At 40.8% G+C, this 13,407-nt stretch overlaps 1 protein-coding gene across 1 annotated transcript; it reads left to right on the top strand.

The window, feature by feature from the left end:
- The first annotated feature begins 1,701 nt into the window (after positions 1 to 1,701).
- LOC146373643 (extracellular calcium-sensing receptor-like) lies at positions 1,702 to 5,676 on the top strand. The gene is made up of 6 exons (XM_084949733.1): positions 1,702 to 1,886; positions 2,106 to 2,403; positions 2,647 to 3,441; positions 3,595 to 3,822; positions 3,995 to 4,118; positions 4,763 to 5,676. Exons 1-6 carry the CDS (start codon positions 1,810 to 1,812, stop codon positions 5,674 to 5,676), a joined length of 2,436 nt encoding a protein of 811 aa, XP_084805859.1. The 5' UTR covers positions 1,702 to 1,809.
- Positions 5,677 to 13,407: the final 7,731 nt, after the last annotated feature.

The following is a 13,407-nucleotide window of genomic DNA, read 5'->3' as shown; positions in this document are numbered from 1 at the left end:
AAACAGTAAATATACAAAAAAGTCTGCTGGTGTAAAATGTCTAAAATACCTCTAAACTGCTAATCATTTACTGTTGCCTTTCTGCTGGCAACGGAATCTGTCTCCCAAGTAGATTGGGAGACAGATTCTAGCTAATTAAGGTGGACATTAAACTCTAAAAAGCTGTCATACTGCCCCTAGTAGCAGCAATAGATTTAATTTTAAGAACAAAAACACGAGGATATGCAGTTCATTTTCAACTTCTGTCTATTAAGCAATAGGTGATTTTAATTATTTATTTATTGTTGGCTAACTGAACTGAAATGGAATCCACTTGTTAGCCGTAATGCATAGTTTTGAAGAGTCAATTATAAATGAAGACTTTGTGGAGGAGAGCCTGTTTGCGTGGGTGCACCAGTGGTTCACCGGACCAACAGGCTAAAGTCAGATTAGATTTTTCCTCACTAGATCAGTATACAGACCAAGCTGGCAGAGCAGATGTCTGTAAGATGCGACCAACAATATTTTATGCGAATAAAATGCTGCTCATCAAAAAACAGGATAACTGGTCATTTTACAGAGTAAGCAGAAAGTATCAAGTAGTGTAACAAATGGCTTTATCATAGGAGTAAGTAACATACTGTGCTACTCAAAAGTAACACGTAATGTATAATACATTACTGTTCTTGAGTAATGACCGCAGCACTGATTGCAAACTGGTTGTAAATTGATTTGATGTGCTTGGGTACTCATCGCACATCTGCACTGCCAGCTGATTGTGCTGCTTGGTCTTTCCACGCGGCCTGACGAGGAAAAGTCAAACACAGAGGGGACAGTGTCAACTTCAGCTTGTGGGTCTGGTGAACCACCGATGCAACTGACTTAAACACACACTTATCCACCTAACTGTCATTTGCAAAGTGATCTACAATCCCAAGCATTATGGCCCACAAGTGGATTACCTTATTTCAGTGGGAATCTATTTAACAATTAAAAACCAACCAACCTAGTGACATCAGGTTCTGTACGGGCACAAGATGGCGCTACACCTGCTGTAAAAACTTAAAACACTTATTTCCTAAACTACACTTAAAATGTCAAATCCTCCCTGCTGCAAATTTCCCTTAGCATTTCATGTCAACTTTAATTTAGTATCAGACTGTTGACAGATCTTAATGTCACATCTATGCATCACAGATGTGAAAGTGGAAGTTAATGGATTACTGTAACTTGTTGTATAAAGCTCTAAGAAGAGTGTATAAGAGTAATGTATAAAAAAGTAAAGTTTCCAGTGCATCCACTTCTTTCCTTATTAAGCAGGTGCTTTCTAAGAAAGTAATTTTATGACCTTTGTTACCACTTTGGAAAAGGATACTGCATGTTTAACATTTGAATACATTTTAATGCATATTTATTTCTAATAAATTGTTTTTTGCACTGTTACTTCTTATTTAAGCCCTGTGTGATGTGTATGTCCTTGTTTTACATACGTAAACTTACATTTAAATGCAAATTTGGGCATGATTCTCCTTTTGCCAGACCTGTACATCTACTGTGAATATACTGCCACTCTTCGATTATTTCTTATGCTGCACCAAAAGGTATAAATACCAGAATAAGTATTTCATCTTCATTATAGTACTTTTAATGCTACTAAGTGGTTTAGCTCAAGAAATGACACCAACACAGAGATGGCCAGAGCAGGGATGGGCATTTCTACATCTGTTGTTGGTGGCATCTGTTTCTCATGCTGAGGAGCCAGTGTGCAGACGTAGAGGAGATCCTGAGAACCCACTGCTATCTAAGAATGGGCATATTATACTGGGGGGGATGTTCTCTTTTCACACAAGCTGGAAAGAGAGAAAGGATTCCTACATGAACCAACCTCTGCCACTACAATGTACCAGGTAAATGACACATTACAAATCAATTTACATTTAAAGAAACTTTTGGGAATCATTACAGACAAAAAGGTATTTTCATTTGTTTTAGTTACTTAAATTCCTTTCATTAAATGTTTTAATTTGAAATGTTTTTGTTTTGTATTTTGAGATTTATCCAGATTATTTGTGTCTGTTTTAAGGAACATGATGCAATTCAAATTATTAATAATTGTCTCAATTAAGTTTAAATTTCAGAGATTTGCAGTTTGCCCAGGCTATGCTTTATGCCATTGAGGAGATTAATAACAGTACAGACCTACTGCCAGGAATCTCTCTGGGCTATAAAATCTATGATACTTGTGGATCTGTTGCCAGAAGTGTAGGAGTTACACTAGCTTTGGCTAATGGTAATGAAATTGTGTCTGTACCATCCAAGACCTCATGTACAAAACCTGCATATGTGCAGGCCATAATAGGAGAGACCTCTTCTTCTCCAACCATAGCAGTAGCTACTGTTATTGGACCTTTTTTTGTACCCGTGGTTGGTATTTTATATATAGAACCTATTTTATCATCTTTGAATACTTTTTAAAAAAATATTTTTTTTTAGATCAGTCACTTTGCCTGGTACATTTTATGTACTCAGTATAAGTATTGAGTAGAACTGTAATTTTAATATTTTTACTATATTTTTTCCATTAAATTTGAATGTTTTATTTTTAACACTTTCATCTTTTTTCATTCTGTGTCTTTTTCATTTATAAGTTTTTATTTTTAATTCCAGATCAGCCACTTTGCCACATGTGCTTGTCTCAGTGACAAAACCAAGTACCCATCCTTCCTCAGAACAATACCCAGTGACTACTACCAGAGCAGAGCCCTGGCCCATTTGGTCAAGTACTTTAGATGGACTTGGGTTGGAGCTATCAGATCCAATAATGATTATGGAAATAATGGCATGGCCACATTCACAGAAACTGCACAGCAGCTGGGCATCTGTCTGGAGTATTCTGTATCTTTTTTTAGAACAGATCCATCTGACAAAATACAAAGGATACTTGACATTATAAAGGCTTCAACCTCCAGGGTGATTGTTGCATTCCTTTCCCGTGCAGATTTGAATGTCCTGCTACCTGAGTTTTCATACCATAACTTGTCTGGATATCAGTGGATAGGCAGTGAGTCTTGGATATTTGATTCACAGACAGCAGAAATGGACATACATCACATACTGAATGGTTCCATTGGTCTTTCCATTCCTAAAGCACATATCACTGGCCTGAGAGAGTTCATACTGGATGAGAAGCCATTGAAATCGTCAAATAATGAACTGTTCACTGAGGTCTGGGAGACACTATTTAGTTGTAAATTCAAGGAGTTGAAGTCATCAGCAGACATTCAGAGAGAGTGTACTGGACATGAAGATATGACTGGAGTTCAAAATAGCTTCATTGACATGTCTCTCATGCCTATCTTTAACAATGTCTACAAAGGAGTGTATGCAGTGGCCCATGCACTTCACAATATCCTCAGCTGTAATAAAACATGTAACAAAACTGTGCAGCTAGATCCATTCATGGTGAGCTTTTTAGTAGCTTAAAATTCAGTTTTCACATTAAATTATTAAGAAAAATGTTATCTAAAAAAATGGATTCTTATATATATATATTTTAACCAGTCGGTATGTAATATCTTTGTCATGCAATGAATTGAGTTATGACATACTTCTTAGGTTCTGCAACACATACAGAAGATCCATTTCACAACTAAGGAAGGAGATGAGGTTTACTTTAATGAGAATGGAGATCCAGCAGCAAAGTATGACATTATAAACTGGCAGCCAAGAGAAAATGGTACTGTGGAGTTTGTCACAGTTGGCCTTTATGATGTATCATTAACTACAGAGAAACAGCTAAAACTGCAAAACAAGTCTTTAATTTGGGCAAGAAACTCAAAGCAGGTAAGCTATCATACAATTCCTTTTTATGTTCTTGTTTCTTTGTTCAAAATATGTAATTAATTATGTTTCACAATATTTTGATGCTTCAAAATACATTGTTCTACAGAGAACATCATATGGACATTTTTCTTTGTCAAAGTCCATATACGGTTAAATATTGTTGATCATGCAGGTGCCTGTGTCAGTTTGCAGTGAGAAATGTCGCCCAGGAACACGCAAGGTTCTCCAGAAAGGAAGGCCTGTTTGCTGCTACGACTGCATAAGATGTGCAGAGGGAGAGATAAGCAACATTACAGGTGCAATGATATTTCATTTTAACTTTGGAGTGTTGCAAAGCAAAGTTAAGTACGTAGGAAGGCCATACAGTAACCATATAATAAGTTTGATGTCTGTTTTTGTGGAGACATAATATCACTTAGATTTCCTTGTTTAACCACGTGAAAATAATTAAATGCTTATCACAGAATCGTGAGTAAGGAGATAAAATTAATTTGGACATTATTTTTGATAATTGATAGCATTGGATTTCTGCAAAAAAAAAAATGAATTAAAATTTATATAAAGTTTACATATGTCTGCATATGTAAATATAGACAAATAGAGAGAGAGTTTTTATGTTATAACAGGACTTACATGTGGTCTTCGTAAAATTGTGTATGCACTCTGGAAAATATTTAGAATTGCATGTTCATTCATTTAAAGTGCAAAGGAAACGTATGCAACAATCAAAAACAGCAGGTGAATGCACTAGATAGCTACACTGTGCAAACTCACTTAACCACAAAACCGTGAAGCACTGTTTTTTTTTTTGGGGGGGGGGGGGTTGCTCAATAAACATGTTGTTTTTCATCTTGTAACTGTAAATCATCAGTAGAATATTACATGATGTTTTTGATGCAAATGCAGGCATATGACAATTGTACTAAATATTAATTTCCAGATTCTATCACCTGTGTGAGATGTCTACCTGAGTTTTGGTCAAATAAAAGAAGAGATGCCTGTATAAAGAAGGAAGCAGTGTTTCTGTCATATGAAGAAATTATGGGAGCACTGCTCACTGCAGTAGCTTTATTTGGGGCATGCATGGCGAATGGTGTGATACTTATTTTCTTCAAATATAGGAAAACTCCTATAGTCAGGGCAAACAACTCTGAACTGAGCTTCCTGCTGCTCCTCTCCTTAATTCTGTGCTTCCTGTGTTCTCTGACCTTCATTGGTCAGCCCTCTGATTGGTCCTGCATGTTCCGCCATGTAGCATTTGGCATCACCTTTGTCCTCTGTATCTCTTGTCTTCTGGGAAAAACAATGGTTGTTTTAATGGCCTTCAGAGCTACACGTCCAGGAAGTAATGTTAAAAAATGGTTTGGGCAGACACAGCAGAGACTCTGTGTTACAGCATTCACTCTTATGCAAGTTATCATTTGTATCATCTGGCTAACAACTTCTCCTCCTTTTCCATTTAAGAACTTTAAGGAAATTAAAGACAAGATCACTCTGGAGTGTGCCCTCGGCTCAGCTGTAGGCTTTTGGGCTGTGCTTGGTTATATAGGACTTCTGGCTATTTTATGTTTTATTTTTGCATTTTTAGCTCGAAAACTACCCGATAATTTCAATGAGGCCAAGTTTATCACTTTCAGCATGTTGATATTCTGTGCAGTATGGGTTACATTTATCCCAGCATATATCAGCTCTCCTGGAAAGTTCAGTGTTGCTGTAGAAATATTTGCTATACTTGCTTCCAGTTTTGGACTGCTAATTTGCATCTTCATACCTAAATGTTATATCATCTTACTGAAACCAGAGAATAATACAAAAAGGAATATGATGGGGAAGAAGGCACCAAATTCACTTTGAATATTGAATGCAGTAAAATGCAATTTACCAAGTGACTGAAGGCTAAAAGTTACTGATGTATATATATTTATTATGGTTTTTCTTTATTTATTTCGTTATGGTAAAGTCTGGATTTTTTAATTTAAATTTGAATGACATGGGACTGCAGATAAATTCAGAAAGCATATGTCATCTGCTCAATTTTCCCTTCTTTTTTAAGAGGCTGCCATGTAGAGCCATAGTTGAATTCTAGTATTAATTGCAATGTAACTTGATTAGTATGTTTTGCTTTCAGAAATGCTGTTTCTGCATGATTCATAGAGAGCAGCTACATTCATGAGATACGTGGCAAATTAAATAAGGAAAGTTAACCCTTTCTTCCTTTTATTATATATGGGAAAAAACAATAAAAGCCAAGCTTTTTCTTGGTATTGGATCAGAAAACAAATGCTATATGGTACCTTACATGATGATAACTAGCTGTTCTCATCACATTATTTAACCATTTTAAACACAAATTACTGTAAATAAAAAAATAAATACAATTTATTGATTTACTGTTAACTTCTTTGTTTTTCTATGTTAATGCCTCATTTAGACACATCATTACTGCTCTTGCTGAACAAGAAAAAATGTAATTTTATGCAAGCCAGAATTTTTTTTCACTCTCACATACTTTCTTCTGTTAGATACACGTATTTTTACTCTTACATAATTTTATGTTAATTTGTATATTTGCACATTTTCATTCTCATATGTATACATTTTAACATGGATGTACAGGGTGGGCCATTTATATGGATACACCGTAATAAAATGGGAATGGTTGGTGATATTACAGGGAGTGCAGAATTATTAGGCAAATGAGTATTTTGTCCACATCATCCTCTCCATGCATGTTGTCTTACTCCAAGCTGTATAGGCTTGAAAGCCTACTACCAATTAAGCATATTAGGTGATGGGCAAATCTGTAATGAGAAGGGGTGTGGTCTAATGACATCAACACCCTATATCAGGTGTGCATAATTATTAGGCAACTTCCTTTCCTTTGGCAAAATGGGTCAAAAGAAGGACTTGACAGGCTCAGAAAAGTCAAAAATAGTGAGATATCTTGCAGAGGGATGCAGCAGTCTCAAAATTGCAAAGCTTCTGAAGCGTGATCATCGAACAATCAAGCGTTTCATTCAAAATAGTCAACAGGGTCGCAAGAAGCGTGTGGAAAAACCAAGGCGCAAAATAACTGCCCATGAACTGAGAAAAGTCAAGCGTGCAGCTGCCAAGATGCCACTTGCCACCAGTTTGGCCATATTTCAGAGCTGCAACATCACTGGAGTGCCCAAAAGCACAAGGTGTGCAATACTCAGAGACATGGCCAAGGTAAGAAAGGCTGAAAGATGACCACCACTGAACAAGACACACAAGCTGAAACGTCAAGACTGGGCCAAGAAATATCTCAAGACTGATTTTTCTAAGGTTTTATGGACTGATGAAATGAGAGTGAGTCTTGATGGGCCAGATGGATGGGCCCATGGCTGGATTGGTAAAGGGCAGAGAGCTCCAGTCCGACTCAGACGCCAGCAAGGTGGAGGTGGAGTACTGGTTTGGGCTGGTATCATCAAAGATGAGCTTGTGGGGCCTTTTCGGGTTGAGGATGGAGTCAAGCTCAACTCCCAGTCCTACTGCCAGTTTCTGGAAGACACCTTCTTCAAGCAGTGGTACAGGAAGAAGTCTGCATCCTTCAAGAAAAACATGATTTTCATGCAGGACAATGCTCCATCACACGCGTCCAAGTACTCCACAGCGTGGCTGGCAAGAAAGGGTATAAAAGAAGAAAAACTAATGACATGGCCTCCTTGTTCACCTGATCTGAACCCCATTGAGAACCTGTGGTCCATCATCAAATGTGAGATTTACAAGGAGGGAAAACAGTACACCTCTCTGAACAGTGTCTGGGAGGCTGTGGTTGCTGTTGCACGCAATGTTGATGGTGAACAGATCAAAACACTGACAGAATCCATGGATGGCAGGCTTTTGAGTGTCCTTGCAAAGAAAGGTGGCTATATTGGTCACTGATTTGTTTTTGTTTTGTTTTTGAATGTCAGAAATGTATATTTGTGAATGTGGAGATGTTATATTGGTTTCACTGGTAAAAATAAATGATTGAAATGGGTATATATTTGTTTTTTGTTAAGTTGCCTAATAATTATGCACAGTAATAGTCACCTGCACACACAGATATCCCCCTAAAATAGCTAAAACTAAAAACAAACTAAAAACTACTTCCAAAAACATTCAGCTTTGATATTAATGAGTTTTTTGGGTTCATTGAGAACATGGTTGTTGTTCAATAATAAAATTATTCCTCAAAAATACAACTTGCCTAATAATTCTGCACTCCCTGTAAAGTCCTGTTTGTGGCACATTAGTATATGTGAGGGGGCAAACTCCTCAAGATGGGTGGTGACCATGGTGGCCATTTAGAAGTCGGCCATCTTGGATACAACTTGTTTTTTCAATAGGAAGAGGGCCATGTGACACATCAAACTTATTGGTAATGTCACAAGAAAAACAATGGTGTGCTTGGTTTCTAGTCATAACAACACCACGCATATGAAAAAAACAAAAACTTGGGCTAGACATTCCAAGTAAAGAGCACCTGTTCATAAACCGAGCGCCCAAGCTCGGCTGATTCAGCGTGCAGGGAACAGTAGAACCAAACCAGGACCCGGATGCAGTCAATGATGCTGTAATAACGGGTGGAAGAAGAAGCAACCGGCAAGGGATTCAATCAGGTAGGGAAGCCAGGAAATCCTGCACCTGCCCAGGGGTGGAGAATCTCCTCCTTGAGCCGTTGTGTGTCACCTGGAGTGTTGCCGGAAAGAACATGGTGTACTGTATCCCCCGCTCCCGCAAAAGCAGCTTCACTGCATCATAGGCCTTTCACTTCTTCAGCACCGCCGTGGAGAAGTCATTGTAGAATGACATCGTTGAGCCATTAAGCTTGAGCCCCCCATCTGAGTTGGTGCACCGCTTCCATGACTCTCTGCTTATCTCTGAAAGAGTGAAAACAAATGAGCAGAGCGCGGGGACGGTTGTTAGGGTCTGGTTAGCCCTCTCCAACTTTATGCGCCCAGCCTTGGTGGAACGCGTGTAGCCAAGTCTCAAAAAAGTCCACCTGCTGAGCAGATTCAGTGTCCTCCGGTAGGCCAACAAGCCGGACGTTCAGTCGTGTGCTGTAGTTTTCTGCTGCATCCAATCTTTCCATGAGAGCGCTGACTTGATTTTCAAGCTCGGTGATCCGGGGCTCGTGAGCAATAGCAACGCTGTCCACAGCTGGCACCCTAGCTTCTGCTTTGTCCAACCTTTTATGTGCTGACTGGAGTTCCACCACGAGCTTAGAAACAGCCTCGGTCAGAGGACTACGTTTCTCGTCAATTACTTTAACAACATTAGCCGTCATCAAGTTAAAGGCATTGGCAAGGGCTGGGTCCAATTCGGCAGTAGGGTCAGAGTTGGAGCGGGCACCATCTTGAGGGGCTTCGCCCGGTTCAGACGGAGTGTCTTTCCTTTCTCTATTCAGTCGCTGCTTACCCATCTTGTCAAAAGACTGTGGCCAAAAGTCTTTCAGGGACATAGCCCACAATGTACAGGGTGGGCCATTTATATGGATACACCATAATAAAATGGGAATTGTTGGTGATATTAAAGTCCTGTTTGTGGCACATTAGTATATGTGAGGGGGCAAACTCCTCAAGATGGGTGGTGACCATGGTGACCATTTAGAAGTCGGCCATCTTGGATACAACTTGTTTTTTCAATAGGAAGAGGGCCATGTGACACATCAAACTTATTGGTAATGTCACAAGAAAAACAATGGTGTGCTTGGTTTCAACGTAACTGTATTCTTTCATGAGTTATTTACAAGTTTCTGACCACTTATAAAATGTGTTCAATGTGCTGTCCATTGTGTTGGTTTGTCAATGCAACCCTCTTCTCCCACTCTTCACACACTGATAGCAACACCGCAGGAGAAATGCCAGCACAGGCATCCAGTATCTGTAATTTCAGGTGCTGCACATCTCGTATCTTCACGCCATAGACAATTGCCTTCAGATGACCCCAAAGATAAAAGTCTAAGGGGGTCAGATCGGGAGACCTTGAGCGCCATTCAACTGGCCCACGATGACCAATCCACTTTCCAGGAAACTGCTCATCTAGGAATGCTCGGACCGGGCACCCATAATGTGGTGGTGCACCATCTTGCTGGAAAAACTCAGGGGATGTGCCAGCTTCAGTGCACAAAGAGGGAAACACATCATCATGTAGCAATTTCAAATATCCAGTGGCCTTGAGGTTTCCATTGATGAAGAATGGATATACTATCGTTGTACCCCATATACCACACCAAACCATCACTTTTGTTGTTCCAACAGTCTTGGAGGGATCCATCCAATGTGTGTTAGTGTCAGACCAATAGCGGTGGTTTTGTTTGTTAACTTCACCATTCACATAAAAGTTTGCCTCATCACTGAACAAAATCTTCTGTGTGAACTGAGGGTCTGGTTCCAATTTTTGTTTTGCCCATTCTGCAAATTCTGTGCGCCGATCTGGGTCATCCTCGTTGAGATGCTGCAGTAGCTGCAGTTTGTAAGGGTGCCATTTGTGAGTAGCTAATATCCGCCAAAGGGATGTTTGACTAATGCCACTCTCCAGTGACATGCGGCGAGTGCTACGCTGTGGGCTATTGCTGAATGAAGCTAGGACAGACACTGATGTTTCTTCATTAGTGACAGTTTTCTTGCGTCCACATTTTGGCAAATCCAACACTGAACCAGTTTCACGAAACTTAGCAAGCAGTTTGCTATCTGTAGCATGGCAGATGGGTGGTCTTGTAGGGTGTCTTGCATTGAAATCTGCTGCAATGACCCGGTTACTGCGTTCACCAGATATCAACACAATTTCGATCCGCTCCTCACGTGTTAACCTCTTCGACATGTCAATGGCTGTGACTTGCAAATAACTCATGAAAGGATAAAGTTACATTGAAACCAAGCACACCATTGTTTTTCTTGTGACATTACCAATAAGTTTGATGTGTCACATGGCCCTCTTCCTATTGAAAAAACAAGTTGTATCCAAGATGGCCGACTTCTAAATGGCCACCATGGTCACCACCCATCTTGAGGAGTTTGCCCCCTCACATATACTAATGTGCCACAAACAGGACTTTAATATCACCAACCATTCACATGTTATTACGGTGTATCCATATAAATGGCCCACCCTGTACACTGTATGTACTGTATAAGACAGCAGAGAGAGAACCTGGGGGATGCCCATATTGTTGCTGGGGACTTTAATAAGGTATGTTTTAAATCTGTACTCTCCAAAATCATGTGTTAATTGTCCTACCAGGGGGGATATAACACTGGACCATTTGTGTACTAACATGAAGCATGCCTACAGAGCAACACCCCTCTCTCAACCTGAGACAATCTGACCACCTCTCTCTGGTCCTCATCCCTGCCTACATCCCCCAAAGGGAACATAGTTCTCTAAGCACCCAGGTCATTAAGACATGGCCAGATGATGCTGTCCTCCAGCTACAGGACTGTTTTGATCTGACAGACTGGTCCATCTTTGAACAGCAGGACATGGAGACCTTCACTAAGTCTGTCAATAGAAGATGCCATCACCCTTCACAGAGCACTGGGCCCTTTGGAGAACAGGAAGAGCTACATGAAGATGCTCTTCGTGGAGTACAGCTCAGCATTCCACACCACAATCCCAGACATCCTTACCACCAGACTGTACCACCTTCAGAAGACTTTCTAATCAGCCAGCCTCAATCAGTCTGACTCCTCGCCCACTGTCACTCAGCACCAGATCTCCATATTGTTGTATTCACAGCCCCCTACTTTATGCCCTGTACACATTTGACTGTACACCAACCCACGCAGCCAGGGTCATTGTCAAGTATGCCCACAGTGGTTGGGTTCATCTCTCAGAGAGATGAGACAGCGTACAGGTCGGAGGTAGAAAATCGGTCCTGCTGGTGTTTAGAAAATAATTTGAAGCCAGACGCCCTTAAAACAAAAGAACTCATAATGGAGTTCAGGAGGCACAGACAGTCCACTCATCTCTTATACTTAATGGAGAACGGGTGAAATCTGTCTCCATCTTCAGGTTTCTGGGCAACCACATCTCTGCTGATCTCACCTAGACCCACAACATAAACGCCCTTGTAATGATGACCCAACAGTGGTTGTACTTGCTCGGAGTCCGGAGGAAGAATAACCTCGACCAGAAGCTGCTGCTTGATTGTATATCTCCTGTTTGTTATTTATTTCTGCTGTCTTGCAATTTATATTTTATTCTTGCATATTTGGCATGGAATACACATAATTTCACTGTAAATGTACAATGACAATAAAGGGCTATTCTCTATTCTATTCTACAATAAAATTTAAAACCCTTCTCCTCGTTTACAAGGGCTTGAATAATCATGCCCCATCTTATCTTAGAGAACTCATACTGCTGTATCACCCCAACTGAGAATTTCAGTCTTAAACCGAAGGCTACTTGTGGTTCCTAGGATATTTCACTAGCTGGGCCCACATCCTCATTTTAGGTTTGACAGCGCTTTTAGTAAAATGGTAAATGGCCTGTATTTGTATAGCGCTTTACTTAGTCACTATGGACCCCAAAGCGCTTTACACTACATTCAGTCATCCACCCATTCACACACTGGTGATGACAAGCTACATTGTAGCCACAGCTGCCCTGGGGCGCACTGACAGAGGCGAGGCTGCCGGACACTGGCGCCACCGGGCCCTCTGACCACCACCAATAGGCAACAGGTGAAGTGTCTTGCCCAAGGACACAACGACCGAGACTGTCAGAGCCGGGGCTCAAACCGGCAACCTTCCGATTACAAGATGAACTGCCTGTCATTTTTCAATGATAAATGCAGAGAAACTGCCAAATCGGTGGTAGAAAAGCTTGATGCTGTGTTTGTGAATGAGGGCTAGAGAAAGATCCTGGCATCCCAGTGCCAGAAGGGTTCACAGCTGCTTTTTGCAAAAAAAAATGCAGAGAAACTGGCAACTCGGTGGCAGGAAGTTTGCTGCATTTTGCAAATGACAGATAGAGAAAGAACCTGGCATCACAATGCCAAAGTTTGCTTCTGCACTTTGCGTAAAGAGGGATGGAAAACATCAAAGCTGACATCCTATGCTTAGCAGAGATAAACGGCATGGAGGAGCAGCAGAGCATGGAACTAGCGACTATTTTCCAGCTGTGCATTAAATGGTGGTGGGGTGCAGGTGCATAGTACTGAGCTTGCCCTTGCTACCTGGTGCTGATGGGTGGGTGGAGCTACAAGGTACGCAGTAGCTTTTGCCTTTGGAGCTGCAATTTTGCTTCTGCACAGAAGAAGACTTTGGACTGATATTTAGTGCGAGGTTAAAAACCTACGAAAGTTAGAATACTGGTGAACAAAAGCAGTTAAAACCGGGCTACAACCCAGTCTGAATCCTTAACGGCAGCATATTCGGAAGACCTTACAGAAGCGTGGGAATGGCATGGTGCTGTCCGGTGCTGATGTCTGCCGGCTTTCGGCTAAGTCACCCGGCCTGTGGGCCAGTTTCAGAGTAACGTGAGTGGAGCTGCGAGCTTTGCTGGTGAGTGATCTTCCTGAATTTCGTGGAGGTGGCCAGTGGCCGGACTTACTTCATAACTGAATTTACTGGA

The sequence above is a fragment of the Perissodus microlepis genome, chromosome 14, assembly GCF_051167445.1.
Source record: "Perissodus microlepis isolate ML-2025 ecotype Zambia chromosome 14, ASM5116744v1, whole genome shotgun sequence".
NCBI lineage: Eukaryota > Metazoa > Chordata > Actinopteri > Cichliformes > Cichlidae > Perissodus > Perissodus microlepis.
This window is presented reverse-complemented; position numbering and strand designations above follow the sequence as displayed.

Bases quoted from the DNA above. Each gene is read 5' to 3' on its own strand.
- LOC146373643 (XM_084949733.1), top strand. From the start codon at position 1,810: ATGTTCTCTTTTCACACAAGCTGGAAAGAGAGAAAGGATTCCTACATG. The intron at 1,887-2,105 runs GTAAATGACACA...GTCTCAATTAAG, and splicing joins CTGCCACTACAATGTACCAG to TTTAAATTTCAGAGATTTGC. The intron at 4,119-4,762 runs GTGCAATGATAT...ATTAATTTCCAG, and splicing joins AGAGATAAGCAACATTACAG to ATTCTATCACCTGTGTGAGA.